The 25,897-nt window shown below is 35.4% G+C and overlaps 1 protein-coding gene across 6 annotated transcripts in view; it reads right to left on the bottom strand.

Annotated features, from left to right (window-relative positions):
• The window catches only part of megf11 (multiple EGF-like-domains 11), a 173,109-nt gene that overhangs the window by 116,614 nt on the left and 30,598 nt on the right, over window positions 1-25,897 (bottom strand). For 4 of the 6 annotated variants that reach the window (XM_028449412.1, XM_028449413.1, XM_028449414.1 and 1 more), the window contains exons 2-5: window positions 15,367-15,492; window positions 12,281-12,395; window positions 9,922-10,023; window positions 8,982-9,082 (exon numbers count right to left, since the gene is read on the bottom strand). In XM_028449412.1, coding sequence (XP_028305213.1) covers window positions 8,982-9,082; window positions 9,922-10,023; window positions 12,281-12,387 — 310 coding nt within the window. In that variant the 5' untranslated portion in view covers window positions 12,388-12,395; window positions 15,367-15,492. Of the gene's footprint in view, window positions 1-8,981; window positions 9,083-9,921; window positions 10,024-12,280; window positions 12,396-15,366; window positions 15,493-25,897 lie in introns of those variants that run through there. The other 2 variants (XM_028449416.1, XM_028449417.1) reach the window with 1 other exon arrangement.

Below are 25,897 nucleotides of genomic sequence, written 5' to 3'. Positions count from 1 at the left end.
ACAGGCGCAGGAGTACTGTGGATCACAGGCCGCAAAGCAGCGCCCCGTATTTTAGATGAAAAGGGGAAAACATAAGGAAAGGAGAGGGTGATCAGAAGTACTTTATTTATCTCAGGGGGACATGACTTGCCTTACAGCTGCTCAAGAAATATTACAAATAAAATTAATAAACATTAAACAAAAAAAGAAAGAGAAAAAGAAAAGAAAAAACTTACATAATTAAGTAAAAATCTTCTAAAAACTGGAACCATTTGGAAATGTTTACTTCACTTTTAGCTTCTCTTAAACTGTTACTTTTAAATGTTTAAATACATTATAAAAAGTTCAGTTTTAAACTTTAAGACCCCTTCATGGACAAGCTTTGATTGGTATTTATTTGTTCTTTGCTGTCATCCAACATATACAATTCTATACGAAGAATAAACATTCATTTCAACAGCCAAAAATGGAATGGGCTGAAGCAGTAACTGCCTATCGAAGCCCATTCCCAAACAGCATGATATAAAAGCGTTTTTTAAATAGTTTTTGAACATAGACAGTGAACTGATAAAGTGATCCTCAAGATCATTCCATACTTTAACACCATAAACAAAAATGCATTTTATTTTCCATTTGTTCTAAATTTACTTTGTTCAAAGATATAAACCCCTCAAATGATATTTTCCTTCTCTTAGTTTAAAAAGTGATATAACCCAAAAGAAGGCTTTTATTTCTTACTCAGAACACAATCTCTAACAAATTTAACCTTACTAAATCCATACGTTTTATTATTCTAGATTTTTTAAACAGTTTGTTAGTAGGAGTCTGGAATTCCACTTAATGTATTATTCTTAATGCTCTCTTTGGTAATTTGATTAATGGATCTATTATGTTTTACATGTATTAATCCAGCTTTCTGAGCAATAGGCCATGAGGTAAGGCAATATAAGAGAAAAATAAAGCAACTTCAGACACTCTCCATTTAATATACTTTTTGTTTTTTGTAGAATGTCAATAGCTTTATATATATATATATATATATATTTTTTTTTTTTCAAATATGTTCTATGTGTCCAAGAACTTGGACAAGCTTCTCACTACTTATGTGTCTTGTCCTGTGCTTTGAGGTCAGCAGATCAGAAGTTGTCATCAGTTCAACATAGTGAATTAAAACTCACAGACTTTTCATCCCAGTAGCAGCAAAACTGTGGATTCTTTCCCACTGCCTTTACACAGCCCAGAGTTGTATTGAAGCTTCAATTTAAATCTCATGTTTCCACACTGTACTCTCTCTGAAATTTTATTGCATAGTAATTGCCTATTTTATGTTGTAAAACACTTTGGGCTACATTTTATTGTTGTTCTTTCTTTTTTATGTTGAGGAGCACTTATAGACGTTTATCTGTGTAATAGTTCTAAATAAACTCCATTTACTGACAAAATCCTGCTTTATTTGTATTAGACTGTGACAACTTACTGCTTCAACCAGCACTTCCTTTAGCCACGGTACAGTGTGTATGTGGAAATTAGCCGTTCTCCTTCATCAACATGAATCAACAAGTTTTCTACTTTAACCTAATCACGCCACTGCTATTGATCACTGTAGCCTGGACTCGGCCTATGGCTGAGGGCCACCGCACTTTATTTATTGTCAAATACTCCAAGTCTTACCTGTTCTGCTGCTTTTATCTTATTAAGTTAAAGTACAACATGTCCTAATGCTGCCAAATAGTCAACTACGGTAAATGTACCACCCACTAGACCAGTGTTTCTCTCACTTTTTTGGCCCAAGTACCCCCTTTTTCTTATTTCTGAATCCAATTCCCCCTTTGTCCGACTACAACGTTTTGCTGGGAAAACCATTAACTATAGAGCATAATGATGGAATTAATGAGTGATAACACACATTTTAAAGAATCTCTTTTCATAAATAAGTGGAAAGAAACAGTTGTTTAAGATTGTGTGTTGATTTAATTTTAAGAAAAGAATAATCCTTTTAAAAATTCTAAAAACTGATTTAAATTTTTCCGAAATTTCAGGTGACCCCACATGGAGTCCCGACCTCAAGGTTGAAAAACATTGATTTAGTGGCTTCTGAATAGAATAATTAGTCACTACGTTAGCGCCTCTTACACCATTTGTCCGATTTTGACAAATAAGCTGAAAAATGCAGATAGTTCCAGAGAGTTATGCTTGTACTTTTTAAATTTGTAACTTTTATACTTTTTGACCTATAACATTTTTTCTTTCCCATTCATTTCTATGGGAAATTTCAGATTTTTTCCCAACTTTAAACCCATTCATACCCAGCCATTCTTCAACTGATTTGGACCATTCAACCTTTAACATGTTCAGCTACTAACTTCAATACATTCCAACCTTTTTAACTTTTTCAACTTTTTTTTTAACCCATTTACATTTTTTTTCAACTTTTTTCAACTTTATTAACCCATTTCAACTTTTTTCCATTTTTTGAACTGATTAATTATTTTTTATTTTTTTTAACCTTTTCAACCCATTTGAACCTTTTTCAACCTTATTGCTAATGTTAAGCTAATGCTAGGTTAGTTCTAATGCTAGGCTAATACTAATGTGAGGCTATGCAAATGCTAGGTTATTGTAAATGCAAGCTAATGTTGATGCTAGGCTAATGCTAGCTAATGTTAAGCTAATGCAGTGTGATACAGGCCGGCACCTGCATCCTCACTTGCATTTTCTTCAGGAAATACAAATATTCTAGTTTCTATAGTTTTTATCATCTCATGCCTGGGGTAGGAGCAAGACTGTTACTTTACTTGGTAATTTTCCTCTCTCTTTCTCTCTCTCTCTCTACCCCCTGTAGTGTCATTACGTACCCGTAGGGATACACGTACCCCCATTTGAGAAACACTGCAGTAGCAGATTGCCCTGATAAAGAAATCACACAGTATTCACTTCACCTATGAGTAGTCATAATGTTATGGCTGATCTGTGATGGCGATATAATGAATAAAATATTGAGTAACTTATTGCCGAGCATCTTCTATCTCACACAGTGATGATTTATTTTGCAAATGTTCCTTTGAAGCATCAAAAAAAAAAAAATTAAAAAAATTGCCTTTCTGGAGTAAAAATCTCATCATCCTCCCTTTCATCAAAACATAAAGTGTGAAACTTAACAAAAAGGCAACTCAATTTCTGTCCAGATTCTTTTGTCTAATTAATAGGCGGCAGTGGACAGCTACGAGTCACACAGGAGTCATGGGGTCTGCGCGCCCCACATGAAGACTCACGGCATCGCTTCTGAAGCCTCTGAAGATGTTACACGCTGTTGTCATTAGTGAGTTCCTCTCACTCCATCATGCACAGCTGTAATAATCATGCTTATTAGGGGGAAAATGAGCTCTTCACATCCTCTACATAGGCCACGTATTAAGGTAATGACTTACGACAGATCAAAGGTCACTGAAATAATTAAAGGCCTTTGCGTAGGAAACTTCAAGCAATAATTAAGCAGGAGCAGATCAAAGTTTAACGCGTCACAAGGGGCCATGACATTTTCCAATAAGAGCCAAAATAACAAGCAAAACAAAAGAGTGCATGGCTGATCTATGGTCAGAAGCACTTTCTGTTTGTGTGATCATTGGTTCATCCAAGGTCTCAGCAAACCCCACATTCATTTAGTCGCCTCTCACTGAAGTTAATGGAAGTGTTGATGTTGTGTCATGAGACGGTTTTAGTGAAACAAAAAGCAGACTGGATTACAAAGCAACATATTTTCTGGCTTGTAATGAAACAGGCTTTATGCGAAAAGCAACATGAACCAACAATGCACAAGAGAGGGATACTTTACATCCAGTGAACAACAAAACATCCAGAAACGTAGTTAATTTTAGATCGATTTACTCTATAATGCTCCCTTTTGTCACTGCATGCAGATAAACTCAGGGAGGACAAATCTATTAATCCTGGGATTAAAAAGAAGGAAGCAGTTTGCAAAGGCAGCAAAAAGAGTAAAAACTAGCGATGTCCCGATACAACTTTTTCCGTTTCTGATATGATACCAATATTGCAGCCTTGCGTATTGGCCAATACCAATATTGACCCAATATCAGCATGAATCACACATGCTTTTATTATTATTTTTTTTATTTTTTTATTTTTTTGACAATTACTTATTTTGTGTGGAATGTTAGAAAAGGCTTGATCAAATGATGTCACTCAAACAGAAAACAATAGTCAGCAATAGTAGGTATGAGAACAACTGACTAATTTTAACCTTCAACATAATATCTACAGTATTCTACAATTTCATAAAATAAATAAAAAATGAATCATAAAAAAAAAAACGGAAATTCGGAAATTGGAATCCGATATTCGATATTTGTTTTCAGGCTGATATCGGACCGATATGTGATATTGATAAGATAAGATAAGATAATCCTTTATTGATCTCACAATGGAGAAATTCACTTGTGACATTTGGCATAAGATCACTCAGGGTGTGCAGAATATACAAGAAATGTGCAGACAGATAAATAGTAAAAAGAGGTATCTTGTGTACAGTAAGTAAAAGCAAACATCTTAAGGTGATGTAGTTATTACAATTAGGATATCAGATCGGGAGACCCCAAGTAAAAACGGCCATGCATTAATTGCACGACTCATTTCACCTGTAAGAACAGGGTCATGGTACCTCATTGAAACTGAAATGCATTATAATTTATTAATATTTATAAATAAGATTATTTTTTATTATTATTATATCTTCTCGCCCCCGCAAGATATGTATATATATTTATCCTTTATATTCTGTTTTTTCTATTTATATTTTTCTATTTATATATAGCTTCTATTATTGTATTGCTTATTGTATTTTATCTTCATTGCACATTTTTTCGGGCGTCTTTTGGGTTATCCTGTGTTGCTTTAAACTGCAATAAACTTTTTTGTTTATTGAGCCGTCATGACAGTACATTTCCCCACTGCGGGATGAATAAAGAATGATCAACTCTACTCTACTCTACTTTCGACTTAACTGGCCATCCTAAATTATTTAAAGAAAAGATCAAATACTCCCATCAGAACCACTCGTACAATACTCGACTGGTTTCAAACTCCAACTTGGTCACCAATTGTCCAAATACCAACTGTTTACACATGTCTGTCTTTTTTAGCGCTCTTAACTTATGGAACAAATTGCCTAGGGACCTGAAAGATATGTCAACTTTATACATATTTGAAAAATCTTTAAAATCATATTTTTACCAATCTTAGGGACTGATTCACTAAGATCTGAGAAAAATGTAGTAAAACAGGTGTGTCCCCTAAATCCTTTGGTGGCAATGTTTCCTCACCTGCTGTGGGAGAATTCACTAAGATTGCAGTGCAAATAAAATAGGTGCACGTATGGACGTGGGTGAATCGGCCCTATTTAAATGAACATTTTGCTCGTGTAATGTGGAGAGGTGAGTGCACAGAAGCGCTAAACTAAACTAAAAACTGAAATTATGGTTTTTAGTTTAATGTGTGTAATTTAATGTGTCTGCTCTGTCAGGTCCTGTAACTTTGCTCTTATCGGTCCATGCTAAATATCATCCAGCAGGTCTGAGCTCCTGAGTAGCGCTCGTCACGCACACTGTCATATGTGAACAGCGTTCCATTGCTGCGTAAATTAACATCAACGCGACACAAGAGTTTGAGTCAAAACATGGTGATGAAGACACAGGAGCTCACTGGAGTGTCCTGAGCGACAGCACGTAGCCACTCTAGACTCCAGCTGTTTCTCTCCCTCACACACACACACACACACACTTACTCTCTTTGCTCATTTTATAAAATAAAAATAACACATAAGGAGGAGTCAGCTTCATCCTAAAGAAACAACAAGCAAACAAACGTCACTAGTTGATGAATATGATATTGATTATCCGGCCAACAAATCCTCAACAAAGACAAACTCAGCTGTGGAACCACGGTGAGGCAGGAAAGTATTAAAATGTAACTGTAATCTATTTTAAAGAGAATAATGCATCAGGAAAGGCAAGAATATATGAAAACAATCTGAAGTTATGTGTTCTTTCTTTATTTGGCGAGTATGCAGAAATATTCGCTTTGATGTGTGTGAATAAAAGTAGAGGTCGATGATCGTTGATGAAGCGCTCAAAATGACAGACATGGGTTGGGATGTTTCTTTGATGAGCTTGCATGTTATTCCAGTGCTTACATGGCTTTTTCAGGTGCTTTTTTTTTTTTCTTTTCTTTTCTTACCTCCGTCAATTCAGAGCGTCGGAATTTCTCGTCTGAGTGAACGCGTGATTTTGATTGTCTGTGATATCAACTTACATCAAGCTACAGAGGATGAATGAACACCACTACAGATTTTCACAAACAATTGTAATTATAAACTGGAAAATGAAAACCTGCACAAAGCACAAAAACAAACAAAAACCCCAGAAACCTCATTAGAAACAATAATATAATTGTACAGTATAATACAGTATAATATATATATATATAAGTTACTAGTTACTTTCACCCCACACCTTTGTTTTGGTAATAAATCTATCCACGTTTCCCTTGCTTACAGTAAACATCTAATGTATAAACATGAAAAGGAAGAGACAATCTACCATAATTTTTTCCACAAAGGCATCTGTATGAAATAAACGGTTTGTCAAAAATGTACCATTCTTTTTCAAATAAAATAACACCAATGAAACCAATTCAAAATAAAAAAAAATTATTCTGAAAAAGTCTAAAATAACCTCCATTTAATGCTGTTTCGGTGCCGTGCAATACTTTAATCCGATTGGTCGGTTATGATGTGATGCATTTGATTGTTGTCTGGTGATTTGATTTTCTGTATTTTCACAATGTCCTTTGATCATTTTAAAACAAAAAATAATTAATTTACTTAGTAACGGTTGGCTGTAGAAATGTAATGCATTACTTTACTTCTTTTAAAACGTACTTAAGTACAAGTACGATTACTGATTTAGAAATATACTCAAAAAAGTACAAGTATCCATAAAAGCAACTCAATCACAGTAACGTGAGTACTTGTAATTCATTACTTTCATCTCTGTATATATACAGAGATGAAAGTATATATATATATAATTACAGTATGTAATAAGAATGTATAGTTGGATTTGTGTACTCACCAATAGTGAGTAGCTATTGATAAAAATACAGCCGCTACCATTCTTGAAAACATAATTTTGATCGTAATATTAATCATTCCAATTAAACATATATATTGTGTATTTAGATGAACACAGTCACAGTTTAATCCGCAACACTGAATTTCCTTTACAACCCATATGTTACAGTAAATATATGTATTCATGCCAAACAATGGAAGGCAAACGCCAGTCTGTTACAAAAGCAACTAGCTGTGCTAACTGAAGTTGGGGTCCAGTAAAAATGGTCACCACTTAAACCATAACAGCGTGTTGTCTTAACCATGTGTTTTCAACTGTTCACAGAGAGTTGTAATGACGTTTTTCTCTGTTATTTCTCTGTTTCTAAGAGATGCTGTGTTTCAAACCAACATCACACTTTTTTAAATATTATTACCAACATTTCCACAGACATTGCATTTTTCCTCCGACTTTATTTGGAACATAAACAAGTGATTTTTACAAAGCTGCTGACATAGCTTTTTTTTTAACCATTAAACTTCCTTATTATTAGATCAAATCCATTTGGTCGAGGCTACATAAACGTCTGCAGTATTGGAGGTGATTTTTTACAAGTATGAGCACAAGTTACACAAACCGGTGTTGGACCAAGAATATATATATTTATTATATATTATTTTTAATTTTTCTAATCATAAAGTGACTATATTTTTACTCTATCAATTTTTAAAATCATCTTTAAGTAAAACATAAGTATCTGAAGGTTGTGTTAAGTGTAAATAAAAAAAAAAATAGCCATAGGATTAGGGTCAATTATAATTGTAATCGCGTAATTGATAATTAATTACAACTATGGCGCAATTATAAGTGTAATTGTAATTTTAAAAATCTGTTACCGTCATTATGATAATTAATACATTAATTATGAAAATGTAATAATCATAATTGATTTGAGATGTTTCACTTTGTAATTGCAACTGCCATGAAAATTGTCAATTACAATTTAACGCAAAACTGGGGAACCATGTTACAGTTCTATGTACAGTTATTGCAATGCAATTATCAAAATGTGTTTCATATCAGGCTTTCCCTCTTTTTACCATTTAAAAGGAAAATCGAATCTCGGGGTAAACTGACACAACAAAGGCTCAGATGTCCACACCGAAAATATTAAAATCTATATTTTCATTGATTAAGAAGCCTAACAAGGTAAACAATAGATACGGAAGAATTTAGATGACAGATAATAGTTTTTAGTGTATTTTACTGCTGATTTAGAACCAATAAGAGATGCTAACAGAAAGCTAACACATGAGGAAGGTTAACTTTTATGGGGTTATTTATTTCAAGCTCAGTAATTGTCATTAATTGTAATTAAACTTTAGTAATTGAGAACATAATTATAATTGACTTTCTGAGGATAAAAAAACAATCTTAATTTAATTGTAATTAGAAAAAATGCTGGTCACTGTAATCATAATTAAATTGTAATTGAACATGGTTAATTGAAAATGTAATTGTAACTGAAAAATGTAATTGAACCCGACCCTGACGTGAACACTACAACACAGCTGCTTCAAGAACTTTACAACTAACAAATTACTCTAAAATAACTAATAAGTGAATCTGATTTACCAAAATAAAAGCCCACTTTCGGGGTCCCTTTGGACACAGTCGGACTCACATGGTCAGGGTCAGACTGATGTATGGGTGACTGTGGTTTGGGTGCAGGCCTGCTGAGTCATGGTTTTATCTGCTGAACCACCTACGGAAACATTCAACCTTCATATTTCCTCTGAAAATATCTGCCAGGCACCAGACTAGAATAACTAGAAATGTCATCCAGGCAGACAAAGACATTGAAGGAAGGGTACTCACCAACACATAAGTCTCCGCTCTCAAAGTAACCAGGGCAACACTGTGAGCGGCGCCTATACATGGTTCGCACCCCCCGCCGGTAAGCCGTCTTATAACTGATCCTGAAAAGACACACACATACACACACACACACAGAGATAGCAGCGTGATGCAAACAGAGACCCTTTTGAAAGTCAAGGACAATACAGATGTGTAAAGTAACCTGTTCGCGTACAATGAATACAAGCACAGATTTGGATGGAATAATAAAACACATATTCAGACAATGTATGATTATAGTCAGGGGTGTTCAAAATGGGCCGGTCCAGTCTACGAGGTTTTTTTTTTGACGGGCGAGTGGAGGAAGACTTGGTCCCAAAATGCCAAAAGTGTGGGAAGAAAAAAGTGTAAAGTGACTAAAATGGGCCAAAAGCAGTCGAGTGGCCAAAAAATGGGCAAATAAAGAGGAACCAGGTGGTATGTAATGGCAAAGGGTAGCTTTAATGAGCAAAACAATAGTGGAAAAAATGGCAAAAAGTGGGACAAAAACAGGCAAAATGAAGGGGAATAAGGAAACAAGTGATATTTAATGGGCAAAAGTTATCTTATTTGATTGAAAAGTGGCTGAAAAAATGTAAAGAAAGGACAAAAATTGGATTCAAGTGTCAAAAAAAAAACTTGCAAAAATAGACAAAAAATAAGGAAAAGGGTATTTATTGGCAAAAGGAGCAAAAGTCTGAAAAAAGTTTGAAAAGGGGCAAAAATAGAACAAAGGACGTTGCAAAATGGCCAAAGGTAATAGGTGAAAAGGGGGTTTAAAGTTTCCCCATTTTAAGGTTTTCTAGGGGAATAATAACTCAAATTAAGACATAAAGAGCCACATGTTGAGAATCACTGACTTAATAACAGCTTCCACATGGTGTCTGATAATGTAGTGGACTGGTCTGGAGTCTTTACGTACCTGTGCCTGGTGCATTTAAACCAGTTGAGGATGTCTGTGCATCTGGTATAATAGATCTGGTCGAATGGGTGAGCGTACGATTCCTGAACAGTGACAGCGTAACTGAAAGACACACAATAAAATACATTAACTATACAAGAGAGCAGTCGGTTAGAGTGGCAAATAATAATCGTAACAATGGTTTACTTGTCATTTGATTTCAAACTTATGATTATGCAGAGCGACTATATAAGTATTGTAAGTATAGCACTAGGTTTGATCCGTGTTAAAATAGTTCTAGTCTAATTAAATAAAGAGGAAGCCAAATCTTTCACTCCTCACTGGCCATCTGAAATATTTTACCTTTTTCTTACCATGACAGTGATTATACCGTATGTAGCTGTCAGGGTTGGTTTATATGAGCTTTAATTTTTTGTTGTTTTTGTATTTTGGTACAGAACTTGTTCAGGCTGGTCTTTGATGTTATTTACAGTTGAACTGTTAGAGTAGTTGGTGTTGAAGGTCCAAATAAAGCGTTTCCCATTGGTTCACTGATTGTTCTTCCTTCTTCCAAATCTATTATGCTGCCTTATGTGACAACTTCAAAAACTGTGACTAGCCATGTTAAATACTTTTAAACACTTGCTGTACATTCACCTGACATAAAAAAATGTTCAAATATTTAGAATAATTTATCAGTAGCAGTAGTTTTAATACATACAGTATGAGTTCATTTTTTCCAAGAATTCAGTTACACCAATTTTTTTGTTTGGTTGAGAGTTTTTCATGACAGAGTGGCAGACACCTTATTTGCCCGTCAAATGGACAATGCAATAGACAGCGTTGAGACGTTTGGAAAAGCAGTAATAAATTAGAAGAAAGGGCCCGTCATCGATAAAAGCCATAAAAATCATACACTGACTTTGATGTTCAAAGAAAGTACACGTTGATGATACATGCAGCCAGAGGACTCTGAGGATTTTGGAGGACCTTAAAAACAAGAACGCAGCCCACTTAGTAAATGCATTTTGATGCCAACAAGGTGGAACCGCGATTCCTAAGTACCCTCACCTTGGCCAGGCAATATTCCGGATAATATATCTTCATGGCTCTCTCTCCTCCCCTTCGCATCGAGGACAGAAATTATTCCTGCTTATTTCTCATAAGTGACACTGCCCAGCACAGCTAATAATTATTCAGGCTCAATGGCTGTCACGATTGATTGGGATGAGAGTACATTGATCAAGCTGCCTCCGTATTTCATCTGAATCTGCAACTACTCCCTCCTCTCAGCGCCGGGCGGCTGAGCTGTGTGCGATCAATACCGCTGTATGGACTTTGACAGCAGATGTGGAAGTTTGGTAAAGAGCAAATTTCATACAGATAAAGTTACAACACTGACAGTTCAGGTTCACGGAGGAGTATGTACGTATAAAAAAACACTTTAAGCATATCCATATGGGGCGCCGATTGTAAAGTTTTGCATGCTAAAGTGAACAGCAAGTTTTTGTAACATAATAACAGTTACTTTTGACCAGATTGACAGTAATATTTGAGAAATTTGGGATTTCTTTATTCCTCGTAAAATTATGTAATTGTTAAATCTAAATGTAAACTATTAAATCTAAATGGAAAATATTAAATCTAAATGGAAAATATTAAATCTAAATGGAAAATATTAAATCTAAATGTAAAATATTAAATTTAAATATATATGTTAAATATAAAGGTTGAATCTAAATCTAAATGTTAAATGTGTATCTTAAATCTTAAATGTAAATCTAAATGTTAAATCTAAATATTAAATCTAAATGTCATGTATGGGGCACCGATTGAAAAGTTGCGCATGCTAAAATAAATGGCAACTTTTTGTAACATTGAGCAACGAACCACGTTTAAAAAAACACATGTGAATTTTTTATGTTAATTTTGACCAGATTTACAGCAAGATTTGTAAAATTTGTGATTTTTTTTCTAGTAAAATATAATGTCATTGTTAAATCTAAATGTTAAATGTTACATTTAAATATACATGTTAAATCTAAATGCTAATTGTTAAATTTAAATGCTAAATGTTAAATATAAATGCTAAATGTTAAATCTAAATGTTCAAATTAAATGTCACGGGTAAAACCAAATATTTATGTATATATGCAAATTCACCTAAAGTACCAAAATAAAAGCTCATTTAGATTTAACATTTTTATTGAAAGGTGACATTTAGATTTAACATTTACATTTATATTTAATATTTAACATTTAGGTTTAACGTTGACAAAAATGTTGCAAAAACTTGCTGTTTATTTTGACATGCGCAACTTAACAATTGGCGCCCTGTATAATATATCCGATTCTCTTTTTAGTGTATACGCACACTCACCTCTCCCAGTGACTGCACACGTTGGGGTCATCCGGGTTCAAACTCAACCCACTAGCAGTGAAGCTCAGAACAACGAGCAGGAGTAGCAGGTTAAAGGGTGGCTCCATTCTTCACTCTAAAATTAAACAGACAACACAGACACGTTAGTTTGCTCTAATTCAGGCTTTTCTACAAATAAAGAGTGGGTATTAACATTGCAACGAGTATAGGACTATGTGTCCCTGTCTTACTGTCTTTTCTTTTAGAGATTTGGTTTGTTTTTTGTGTCTTAAACAAAAGTAGTGTGGAAGATTAGACTAGACTAGACTAGAATTAGACGTCCACAACTTACTTATCTTTGTATGGATGGGTAGAGAAAAATCAACAAATCAACAAAGTTAAAGAAGAAATTATGCGTAACGTTTAAAAAAAAAAAAAAAAATTAACAGTATTTTTGTCAACATCTGTTGGTTTATGAGAAGCAAAAATGGTGGAAAAGGTGGTGAAATTGGATTTTAAAAACCACAGAAATTGGTTAAAAGTTGCAGATTAGAGTGGCCAAAAACAGACAGAAAAAGTGGTAAAAAGGGTTAAAACTGTCAAGATTGGCCTAATGTGGCAGAAATGGGGGAGGGGGTGTTGGGGTAATGTCATTTTAAAAGTAAGAATAATTAGTTTAAACTGGCAAATAATGGACATGACAAATTTAATATGGTTAAATTGGCAAAAAAAAAAAAAAAGAAAAAGCACGACATATGGTGAAATAAGAGATTAAAAGTGACAAAAATGGGTCAACATATGTGACATTAGGTGGAAATGTGATGGAAAGGGTTTATAAGTGCTGAAAATGTCTTAAAGCGGGAAGAAAATGTGTAAAAAAAAAAAAGGCATTGAAATTTGATGGAGAAGCGGTATAAATGGGTGTAATGTAGCAAAAATGCATTAAAAGGAGCAAAAATATGGCAAGAAAAAGTGATGAAAATATGTTAAAATATGGCAAGTTTGGTGTAGTTGCTGAAAAAGGGTCAAATAAGCAAAAATGGGCTCAAATTGTTCAAAAAATAATCTTAGTTTCTCGAAGGCATCTGACAACCCCGACTTTGTGCTCTGCATGTGCGTCGCTGTGGTACAGTATGTGTTCAATATTTCTGAGTGACTCCTTCCAATAACACCCGCATTTAGATGTTCAGCATTGATAGCTGCCTGTAGTTCACTCACATGTGAACAAAAATCAATCCCATCTCCACTTCCTCTAAGTAGCCGTTCATCTGAACAGGCAGAGGTTAAAGTTGTCTTCATTTCCTTAACAAGATGGTTAATCAACACGTACGCATTACTGGTTTCTGCTACTCTCATATTGAGGCCCTTCTCTCAAACAATCCAGTTCAATAATTTCGTTGCCATCAGGGTTGGGCTCAATTACATTTTTCAATTACAATTAATCACAATCACTGAGCCTGAAAGAAATAACCACATGTGTAAAGAGTACTGATGTATCCTACTCAAGAAGGAGTACTGTTATTTGATCAAAATTGTACTTAAGCACATGTAAGTCATACATAAAATACTCAATTACAAGTCAAAAGTAGCTCAATTAAATAGTACTCAAAGTAAAAATTACTGGTTACTTTCCCCCCCCCCCCCCCCCATGTTTATTTTTGGTAATAAATCTTGGTACGGTTCCCATGCATACAGTAAACATCTCATGTATAAACTTAAAAAGGGGAAGATAACCTTGCATTTATTTTACACAAAGGCATCTGTATAAAATAAAAGGTTTGTCAAAATACACAATTTTTTTTTTAAATAAAATAACACCAATGAATTCTATTCAAAATTTTAAAAAAAAATTATAAATCCTCAGGCTCTAAGTATTTATGAACTCTAAAACTAAGAAAGTAACCTCAGTTTAATGTTGTTTTTGGTGCGTTGCATTACGTTTAATGTGATTGGTCGTCTGTGATGTGATGCATTTGATTGTTGTCTGGTTATTTCATTTGTTTGTAGTTTCACAATGTCCTTTAATTATTTTAAAACAAAAAAAATATATAATTTACTCAGTAATGGTTGGGTGTAGAAATGTAATGAAGTACTTTACTTCTTTTAAAACATACTTAAATACAAGTAAAAGTACTGATTTAGAAATAAACAAGTACAAGTATTCATAAAAGCAACTCATTTACAATAATGTGAGTACTTGTAATCCGTTACTTTTACCTCTGGAAATAACCCCATAAATGTTTTTAGGGTCTTATGATAGCCTTATATAAAAAAAAATTATATAGAATTTCTATGACAATTCCAAATTCAATTATCTGAACCCAATTGCAACTCAATTATGATTACAGCAACATTTTTTTTTTCCAAGCACAATTACAATTATAACTAGAATATTTGCATTTCCTGAAGAAAATGCAAGTGAGGATGCTGGTGCTGGCTCGCGTCGCACTGCATTAGCTTAGTATTAGCTAGCATTAGCATTAGCCTGGCATTAACATTAGCAATAGCCTAGCATGATCATAAGCCTAGCGTTAGCCACAACCTAGCATTAGCTGAACATTAGCAATAAGGTGGCAAAAAGTTGAAATGGGTTGAAAAGCCTGAAATGCCTCCTGCATCCTCACTAATTACGCCATAATTGTAATTAATTATCAATTACACAATTGCAATTATAATTAACACCAACTCTGGTTGCCATGTTTGATGAATTGCAATTATCTAAGCAATATACAATAAACTATAATAATAATAATAATAATAATAATAATAATAATAATAATAATAATAATAATAATAAACAATGAACTACGCTGTGTTTATTGCACATGAATGGACCCCCACTCCGTTATTTCTGCCAATTGCCTAGAACAAGCTCAATACTTCATAACTTGAGGTTTATCCTCATGTTGATGTGGTGTGATGTGTGTGGCATGAGGCCAACGACTGAAAATGTTTTTTGGATTATTCTCCAAATGAATTGTGAATGGATAAATCAATGAGTTTTTGCGGTTTTTAAAGTGATTGCTGCAAAGCAAACGAGGTTCCAGACACAGACGGTCTTTGAATAAGCAGCTCTAACCGTCTGAGGCTTGTGGTCTGGGGCTCACCTGTGGCTTGTGGCCCCTGAAGGTTCACCTCGTGGCTGCTGCTGATGATGATGACGCTCAGAGACAAACACACACACATACACACATACACACACTCGCTGGAAGAGGTGATGACTGGTCAGAGATCTGTGGAAGAGAAGGAAAAATAATGAGCTCCTGATGACATAAAGAAGACACACACACACACACACTTCCTTATGCATTTCTTATGACATGGCGAATCCCAACAGGCGCACCAGTTCAACCAAAGCAGCTTCTGAAACTCCAGTTTACTGTCGGCGGCCTCCACATCCCGACCACTAAGTGCTTGCTCTGGTTTCACTTTCCCACCTACCTGATATCTACAAACGCTGCACAGAAATAAAAGCCTGTTAATTCAAGAGAGGCTGAAACAGTGAACTCTCACACTTCAAACGCTACGAGTGGATTGTCCATGTGTGACAAGATCCTGTTATCTGCACTCATTAATGATGCCTACACAATGGTTATTATGATGATGTGGGCATGAAAAGAACATTGATGTGTTCTACGTGGCTCTAGTGCTATTACACCCTCAACCCCTACCCACCGCCGGTTTGATCATTCTCTAGCTGTGAATTCTCAACAAAGAAATAAACACAAGTTTTTTTTTACTTGCAGATAAATAATTTATTTCCTTTGCATATTAAAGGAAAAGCTGCTCCATGCGAGAGGAAGAACGATTACATCCGTTTTAGTGTTTCAGCTGAAATTAGGTTTGCAGAACGTGAACATAAAACAATAGTATATAGTTTTCAATTACCCATGTTTAATTACAATTCAATTACGATTAGTGACCAACCTTTTTTCCAATGACCATGAAATTACAATTATTTTTTATCCTCCGAAAGTGAATTACAATTGTGGTCTCAATGACTGAAGTTCAATTACAATTAATCACAATTACTGAGCCTGAAACCTAATCTGCCTTTTGTGTTAGCATCTCTAATAATAACGGGTCCTAGATCATATGCAATATCAATAGAAAATATGTGCGATAGAATATGTTCAATAAATCCACTGAATTCCGTTTGAAAAAACCCAGAAACAATCCCCGATCCAGAACCGCAAAGCATTCTGGGGGATGTGGGCAGAGGAACGGCTGCACATTTTGCTTCATTAAGTATTTATTAAACGTCTATATTTGCACAGTGACCAGGTTGTTTATTCAATTCAGGTTTTTCTGTTTTTTCCCCATAGTTGTGTTGACCCCTTTTTAAATGTTAAGTATTACGTTTGAAATAAAATTATTTAAATTCTGCTTTTTTTCTTCTGGTCCTTCTTTTGAATAGGTTAAAAGAAATTAATCAATGATTGTCGATATCGACTGACATGAAACACATATCGTGATACATTTTCCAGGCATATCTACTATATATTCCTACTAGATCAGCTGTAAAATACAGTAAAATCAAATATATATAATCTAATTTGTTTTCCTATCTATTGGTTACGTTGTCAATGCTTCCTAATCAATGAAAATATAAGTTTTAATATTTTTGGTGTGCAGCGTCTAAGCCTTTTTTGTACCAGTATACCTCTTGCTTTCAATTTTTTTTAAATGGTAAAATGTGTGAAAGCTTGATGTGAAACATATTTTTATAATTGTTAAATATACATGCAAAACTACCCCTGTATGTTGTCAACTTATTATTCTCTGAAGCGGAACGCTGTTTACGGAGCTCCGCAGCGAAGCCTCCGCAGCCGCGATGTGCACAGCACCTCCCGCTCCCAGCTCTCACACCAACAGATGGCGGTTCTCGTCACAGCGACCTGAAGCTGCCGAGCTGATACATCATTGACCGCTACGTGGTTAAAACCAGACAACCATCCGACAAAGTGAACCAAACCAAGTTCCTCCGTCATGTCCACCCAAAGTTCCACAAACACATGGACAGAGATGAACCTGTAGCAACGATTGTGAACTGGAAACTCAACTAAAGCTAACTATGCTAAGCTAACCCGCTAGACCAAATAAAAAGAACAAGTCTTACTGTCATAAAGCCACAGATTTGTTTATGGTCAGATTTAACATTTGTATGGAAGGATTAAAGCTAAACATGTCACACGTGTGAAATAAATGTTAATAAATGCATTATATTAATGTCACTATTCATCCGTCCAAACTTGTGAAAGGCAATATTTTTTAATTATATTTCACGTGTTCACAAACAAAGCTGGTCCCATTAGACTAATATAACTATTGAGATTATTACACCTAAATATACTGAATGATTAAATCATCAGCTTGATATGGTTTAATTATAGGAAATCAGAGAGTTATTTATTAACTATAACTTTATGTAACTCATAAGATAAATGAAATAAGATTCAGCAACAGTATAAACACTGATGGAGTTATTTGTGCTTTTCATGTGCTTTTTTTTTAGAAAATAATTTCATTTTAAGTGAGGAAATAAATTATATTCGTACAACAACACTAATAGAGTGATCCACATGCACTGATATATTCCATAAAGTATCAGCTCATGAGCTCTTTGAGTCAGCAGCTATTGTAGCCTTCTTTTTTAATGTGTTGATGTATTCAAATGTATTTGTGTTTGTAAGGAACCTGTTTACACTTTAAGTAGGGAATTGTTTTATTTATTTATAGTTTTTTTTTTTTTTTTTTTTTTTTTAATTTATCATGATGTTTATCGTTATTGTGATAAATACCAGAAATTTTTGGGATAATTTTTTTAGTCCATATAGCCCATCCCTAGTGTGTCAGTAATAATCTATTTTTGTAATGCACTGTGGACCTTCCCATTGTGGGAACACTGTGTGATGACAGGCTCTGGTGCCCTACAACCCTCAACTGTACAGGATTAATGAGCATCCAGCATGATTGATGGATGGACACTCATAGACTTACAGGAACAAAAAGACATTTAAATAAACCTGCTTTCTTTTTTAAAAAAAAAACTATATTTTTTAGATCATAAATCAAGTTTGAGTTGGAAAGCTTATTTAAACAATATTGAATTGTCCTTGGGATAATAATACCGGGCATGAGTAACAAAATAATACCAGAGAACCACAGAGTTTAAATCAGCAATAGCAAAGGAGCTGTCGGGATTTTTTATTTATTGACATTTTTTTCTCCAATGCAGCAATACAGCACAATGATTTCTGCTGACTGGCTGTGAGAAATAGTCCAGTTATACAGTTTTATCACAACAAGAGTCAAATTAATATTTCATACTGCTGCACAGATTACAAAATATGGTGTTGCCTTGTAAAGTATTACCACTAAAAAACACAAATATATCAAGGGAATTGCATTACAATTTAAAAAACAGACAACAAAAAAAAGTTATGCATGCATTGAAACCCACTCAGAATAAAGAGAAAATGTTTTATGGCTCAAACGAGTGTTTTCCAAAACGCTGTGACTCTACAGAGCGCAGTGAGTGATTATTGTTGCACCATTTGAAACTTAATGTTGCTCATTCGAATCAAATATTCGTCTTTGCAATGTTTGCTACAGTTTAGCACCAGTAACTTCAGCATTTACAGGCAGAGCAGATAGTCTTCCATCACATACAGTATAATGTAGCATCAACGTATTGGTCCAGTTAGATTGACTGAATGGTGATCAAGCCAATCACAGCCAGCCATTTGACGAACCGTTTAGAGAAGGTAGACAAAGAGTTAACAGCGATGAGTAAAGTGTAAGTAAAGTGACAAAAAAAGAGTAACCGGTGGCAAAAAAAAATGGTCCAAAAGTGGCAAAAACGTAGCAAGAAAAGAGTGAAAAGTGACTGAAATGGGCCAAAAGCAGTCAAGAGTGGCAAAAAAAATTACAAAAAAGAGGAAACAAATGGCAAAAGGTAGCTTATTTCAATGAAAAATGGCAAAAGAAATTGTTAAAGAATCGACAAAAATTGGATAAAAGGGTCAAAAAGAACTTGCAAAAATTGACATAAATTAGGAAAAAGGGATAATTATCGACAAAAGGAAGCTAAAATGTGAAAAAGAAAACCCAAGAAATTTCTAATTCTTTGAAAAGGGGGCAGAAATGGGACAAAGTAAGTTGCAAAATTGCAAAAGGAAAAAGTGGTTAAAAAGTTTCTTCCTTTTAAGGTTTTCTGGGGATTTAATAATTAAAATTAAAATATGAAGAGCCACATGTTGAGTATCACTGACCTAATAACAGCTGTATCATGGTTTTAGTAAATTAATGAATAAACTAAGTTGGGAGTTGATGGTTGCCCAACCCTTAGAACAGCCTAACTTATAAAGCCACTGCTCCACCCCTGGTCATGAATTAATAAATATTTTACAGAACTTAACTCCACATATTTTTGTTATTGTGCAAAAGCAATGATTAGTGATGTTACATCGTTTTTTTTCCCACTATGGAAACTATGATCTCTGCAATTAGGTGCGAGCGAAAAAAATATCAGTATCATCGGTTATCGACCAAATGAGCTGTGAAATATCGGCGTATCGGATATCAATCAAAAATTCAATATCATGCACCCTTACACATGCCAGATGCCAGAAAATCGCTGAAACTTTCATCCAATAGTTCAGATATTTTCCAAAAATGTCCAATTGGCACATATTTGGTTATTTTACAAGTTACCCTGGAAATTTTCCGGTTTTGCATGGTTTTCAGATGTAGCTGATCGCTGATATTTTTAAACAAAACAAGTAAATCTCGATTCTGCCAAGCGTGCGACCAGACGGACTCAGATCTGGAGCTCAATGTGACAGTTTATTTAAAAAAAAAATTGTTTGTAGAAGCTTTATTATCAGGCTCATGAAGCGCAACTAAACCACAGTGACACTGACCATGCCTGTGGCTGTGACTCCACTGCACGTATCACAGGACAAACAGACATCAAGCGAGTGAAAGGCACGCATACATTTCAAGACGGAAAAGGAAACAAGGAGCAGGTGTGCAGCAAGGTGGGCGTGGCTCCACAGGAGGAAACAGATGATGAGAGAAGATCTGTAATTGAGTGATGGGATGGAAACAAGACGAGAACATGCAGAGACAACCTGACCTGTGATGGATGTTGTAAACGGTTTGATTTTGCCGTAAAATGCAGCAGGACTGAAGTCAAATTAGGGATCGACCGATATAGGTTTTTTGGGGCCGATGCCGATACCGATTTTTCTTCCGTCAGCCTTAGCCGATGACCGATACGGACTGCCGATTTTCTTGAGCCGATACTACTTTTGCACCCTTAATTTACATCATAAAAATTACACAATGATGATAACAAATGATACACGTCTCAATTAAAAAAAAAGAAAAATTTATTGAAATTAACAAAGGTGAGGTTGAACGACACCAAGTAAAAAAAAAAATATTTAACAAATAATAAAAACAGTGAATATAGAACAAGAACAAGTAAAAAAAAATAATGTGACATCTCATGGAATATTATGAAAGAGAACTGTTCGTCCTTGTGCTGAAAATAGCTTTGACAAAAGTTGGCCTGACTGAAGATATATTTTATTTACAGGATTATTGAGTATAAATATATATAATTATAGTATTAAACACAAAATGAAACCATGAATAATAGTCCATTCCAACACAACTCCAGAACATAAATTAACAGAGGAAAATAATGTAATGTCAGATGCGCATTAAGCAACAAAATGTTGAAGTTTCTGTTCTAAATTACATCAATATTAACAGGAATAAATATTCAAACAAGTAGTAAACTGCTTCTCAAAATTTAAAACTTATTAGCAGCGCTGAGTGAGAAGCAGAGAGAGAGGGAAAGAAACACTCACACAGACGCAAAACCTCCAGCCAGCTGCTCGTTAACTACAAGTGTGACACAACACGTGGACTCACGGAACAGATAAGTGAAACAGTTAAAAGATACTTTGAAAGTTTAAAACCTGCCGTTGGGATTGAAGAGCTTGCGTCACGCTCTGCTAGTGGGAGGAGGGGCTCTGCAGCCTCTGTCTCTAGCCGCTCTGTTTATGAAGTGGATCGGCGAACGCAGCAGCGCGCATCGGCCGATACACGTAAAACACACAAAAATCGGCTGATGAATCGGTCGATCACTAGATCAAATAACCTAATAAAAGTTAACCTTCCTCTTATGTTAGCTTTCTGTTAGCATCTCTAATGATAATGGGTCCTAAATCAGCTGTAAAATACACTAAAAACAAATATCTATCACCTAATTTCTTTATTATCTATTGGTTACCTGGAACATGGTTCCCCAGTTTTGCGTTAAATTATTATTGACAATTTTTATAGAATTTTTATGGCAATTAATATTACAAAGTCAATTATCTAAACTCAATTACAATTACAACACGTATTTTTAAAATTACAATTATAATTATGCCATAATTGTAATTAATTATCAACTACCCGATTACAATTATAATTGACCCCAACCCTGGTGTTAGCAGATGAAAGCTATACAGTGGTTTTGCAGTTAAAACCTAGATAAAAACATAAAGCACCGAAAACCAACTGAGTATGACGAGGAACTAAAAATGACAGGAGATGCTCTGTTGACCATAATAAACAAAAACTTCAATAATTGAGGGCACATTCTAACAAATACAATAGCAATAATCTTTTAATGAAATAAAACATTTGGATAAGAAGTACATGTGCCTATTCCATTGAAATGAGTGTACCGTTTCTGCATCTCTGACTGTGTATTTATGGCTTATCAAACACATTCACTAACAGTCCGTGGAATGCCAGCTTGTGTAGCACATGTGTAATCAAACATGCATGTTTGCGATGTAACAAGAGACAACAAAAGGCATGTGCCAACGACCTCCATCCGTCAGTGTGTGCCAGAGCTCCATCAGCATAAATTGAGCGATATTGATCATAAAAATGATTAAATCACACAGAAAACAAATTTATAGAGCAGTCAAGTGTACAAATCAGTATTCTTTTTTTTTGCAAATGCGTAAGAAATTCCTGCAGTACGATAGGATTTAAAAAACCAACCCTCTGCTGAGAATTATCTCCAAATCCTACCATGTCAGATCTGCTCACAAACCCACCACACTGGGATATCTGTGTGGTGCACAGCACGGGTCAGCAACAGCGTCGTGACTTTAAAAGAATCTGAATGTCAAGGACAAGAAAGCTCTTGATATTTTCTCAAGCCTGAAACGAATCCTGTTTCTTATCTTTCAGTGGTGTTTTTTTTTTCCTTCCTGTTAAGGGCACACTCATATTAACATTTTGCCATGGCAATATAACCTCTTGTGTGTTGATTTTCAATGTAGAATGTGTGAACAAAGAGCAGCTCATAAAGGGACTAAATCAGTACAATGACTACAACTCTCTCTGCTCCCTTTGAGCATCAGTAGAAATGCCTCCTCGTCCTCATATAGTTTTTTGTCTTAAAAGGTGTAAAAAAATAAACTGTTTAAAGAAGATATATCATACACATTTTTCATCTTTTCAAATAGTTCCCTGTGGTCTAAATGACATATCTGTGCTGGGGTTTGGTCAAAACAAACAAGAATCAAGCAAAAAGGGAGGCTTAAGACCTGGTATAAAACAGCTCTTTCAGAGCACTCCGTTTTCCCCCTACCCCTGCCCCTCTCTTCCAAGGGGTGTCCTGAGCCCGAAACGAGCTATGAGGTTATGGAAACAGTCGGGGGTGAAGTGATTGGCACACAGTAACAAGTGTTTCTCCACTACGGAGGGGACATTGCCATTAAAAAATGAAATCCAGCCACTTCCTTCCTGTGTCTTTGGCAGCTGGAGTTCGAAGCAAAGCCCGATTCAACTTGTGAAGTCACAAACTCAGAAAATTTGAAACAAAACACTTTTCTCTGTGTTGTAAGACTTACACAGACCACAAACAAAGGAGTGGATGGAGTTATTTCACATTTTGTGTGCAGGTGGTGGACACTCAAGTTACCTCATATGTGTTCAAAAACACTGTAAAAGTGGATTTTTCATAATATGTCCCCTTTAATATCTAAAGAGCAAAAAAAGTCACCTGATATTTGCTCAAACAACTGTTATACAACTTTTAAAAACCGTGAAAACCTTTCCATCTTAGTACTGGTCTATCTTATGTCTAACCTCTGAATCTCCCTTTAACTGTTTGTAAACATTGTGACATATTTTGTTGGGTGGGGCTTAGCCTGGAAGCAAAACCAGAATCCGCTAGAATCCTATAAAACTTTCAGTTACGTCCACTAACGTTATACCTCCTATTCTGGCACTCAAACCCACAACAAGACAACATTCTAAAGCTGTAACAGTACTAGCCTCCACAGTCTTTAGCCAGCGGCATTTCTTGTTTTTGCCTCCAGCTAGCCAATAAGGGGTCTATAGATCTTCTTAATAAGTACATTTCAAAGGTTTTAGGCTACATTTGTAAAAACAGTGGAGAATCTCTTTAACAAGTGGAAAGTGGATTATGGAAGAGAGGGAAAATGCAACAACTAATAATGATAATAAAATAATCCAAAATATGTCCCTGAGTAACAACCTCAGACAGGGACAGATATAACAGGAAACCCTTCCTTCTGGTTGGGAGTGAATCATCTCATTTATGTAGGCTTGATATTTTAATGAGCCTTAAATGAGCAGTGAGAAATAATGTGTTTTTTTTTTTTGTTTTTTTTAACAATTTGAGCTAATTTTTGCTTATTTTCCCCTTTTTTTCTGAAACTACACCAAACTTGCCATATTTTACCCTTTTTTCATCCCTTTTTCTTGCCATATTTTTGCTACTTTAATGCATTTTGCTACATTACTCCCATTTATGCCACTTCATAAAATTTCAGTGCCTTTTCTGCAAATTGTTTTCACTTTCGTGACATTTTTGGCACCACTTTTCCCACCTAATGTTGCATATGTTGACCCATTATTGTCACTTAACTTCTTTTCACCATATTTCATGCTTATTTCTGGTCAATTTAACCACATTCATGATTTGTCATGCCCATTATTTGCCAGTTTAAACTTATTGTTCCTTCTTTTTTTATCCCACATTTAAGCCAATGGTGACACTTTGAACCCTTTTAACCACTTTTTTTCTATCTGTTTTTGGCCACTTTAATTTGCAGTGGGGGTCCCCAGTCGCTGGAATGTTTATTTTGGAGATCGCGCGCTGAAAAGGCTGACAATCACTGACTTGGAGGATGGTTGACTCCCTGCATGGAGATCCCAGCGCACAGAGCTTTCACAGATAGTGAACACCATGTGGCTGACTCGGATTAGACAGATAAATATATTTGTAACTCACAACAAATGAGTAAATTATACAGGTCAGCAGCCTTAGAGCATCAATAGATGTAGAAACGTCTGTATACCATCTCAGGACTTGCGTTGAAGCACTGCACATTTCAATTTTCATACATCTGGATTTTACCCTACGCACCTTGTTAGGGGTACATACCATTTGTACATGAGGTCCCAGCTGTATAGGATGTTGTGTGGGGTTCTAGTAAAACCTCTGGGCCCTCACATAGACACCCACTGTTAACATCAGACAAACAGAAACACAGTGATAGTAAAGAACCAGAACCCTAGACTTCCTATCAGTGGAGACATCTGCGTGATTAAAGCTACATGTCTTCAGTGTGGCTGACCTTATTAAAGTGTGGTGCAATTAAGCACCCTGTCCTTTGGCTGACTAGCTCTCCACTCTTATATGAATGATGCTCAGTAGGCATGACTGACTGGTGGGACTCAGCGTCCCTCCCATCTGAGCAGCTGGGGTCCATCCCCAGCTGCTCAGCACAACGCTCAGTCTGGCCTTACTCGTGTTAATTTACCTCTAATCGAAACCAGTCAATGGAAACGTCACTTTGTATTGCAATCTTGTGTAAGGTGGCATGAGAGAATGTCTTTTTCAGTTGTCAGCTTGAGTCTGAGCACAACTGTTCCATTAGACCACCTCTAAATTCAGATACAGGGCTCACATGCAATTTTTATGAGAAATCTTCCAGCTACTCAATCTGTTTTGTAATCTCTACTGAAGGATTTCAGCAGCAGTCTAATTTGGAGTGATCTAAAGGTTAGAAGTGTAACTACGCCGCACAGAGTGCCAATGAGATAAGCTCCAGTGCTGGCCAGCCCTCGTCTCTGGCTAAGGGTTGGGAGTCATTAGGAGTCAGGCCTCATTAGAGAGGACGTGGACGTGGAGTGGTGAATCATAGTCACAGGTCTCCTAGCATCAAGACACACACCAGAGTGTGTGACATGCTAAAGACCACTGGGAGGGTACTTGTTTCCCCCACAACTTTTTATTTATTTGTTTTTTTCATGAAAATGCAAACCCGCATAGATTCCCCATTTACGTCAAATAATATCACAGTCCAAATTAAACATTTTCATCATTGGAAAGGAGCAGTAAGAAGAATAAAATTCTTATATTTCTGCCCCTAACTCAAAGCAGCAGTACTATGAAAAATTCACTTTATAATGGTTTTGCTATAGTAATATACTGTTATTTTCCTTTAGCCTCATTCAGAGGGCCAAAGTTGAATACGTTCTGTTTCCTCCCTCCCTTTTGTAAAAAGTCAGCTCCAAACGGGT

This window comes from Gouania willdenowi, chromosome 6 (assembly GCF_900634775.1).
Source record: "Gouania willdenowi chromosome 6, fGouWil2.1, whole genome shotgun sequence".
In the NCBI taxonomy this organism is placed as follows: Eukaryota; Metazoa; Chordata; class Actinopteri; order Blenniiformes; family Gobiesocidae; genus Gouania; species Gouania willdenowi.
This window is presented reverse-complemented; position numbering and strand designations above follow the sequence as displayed.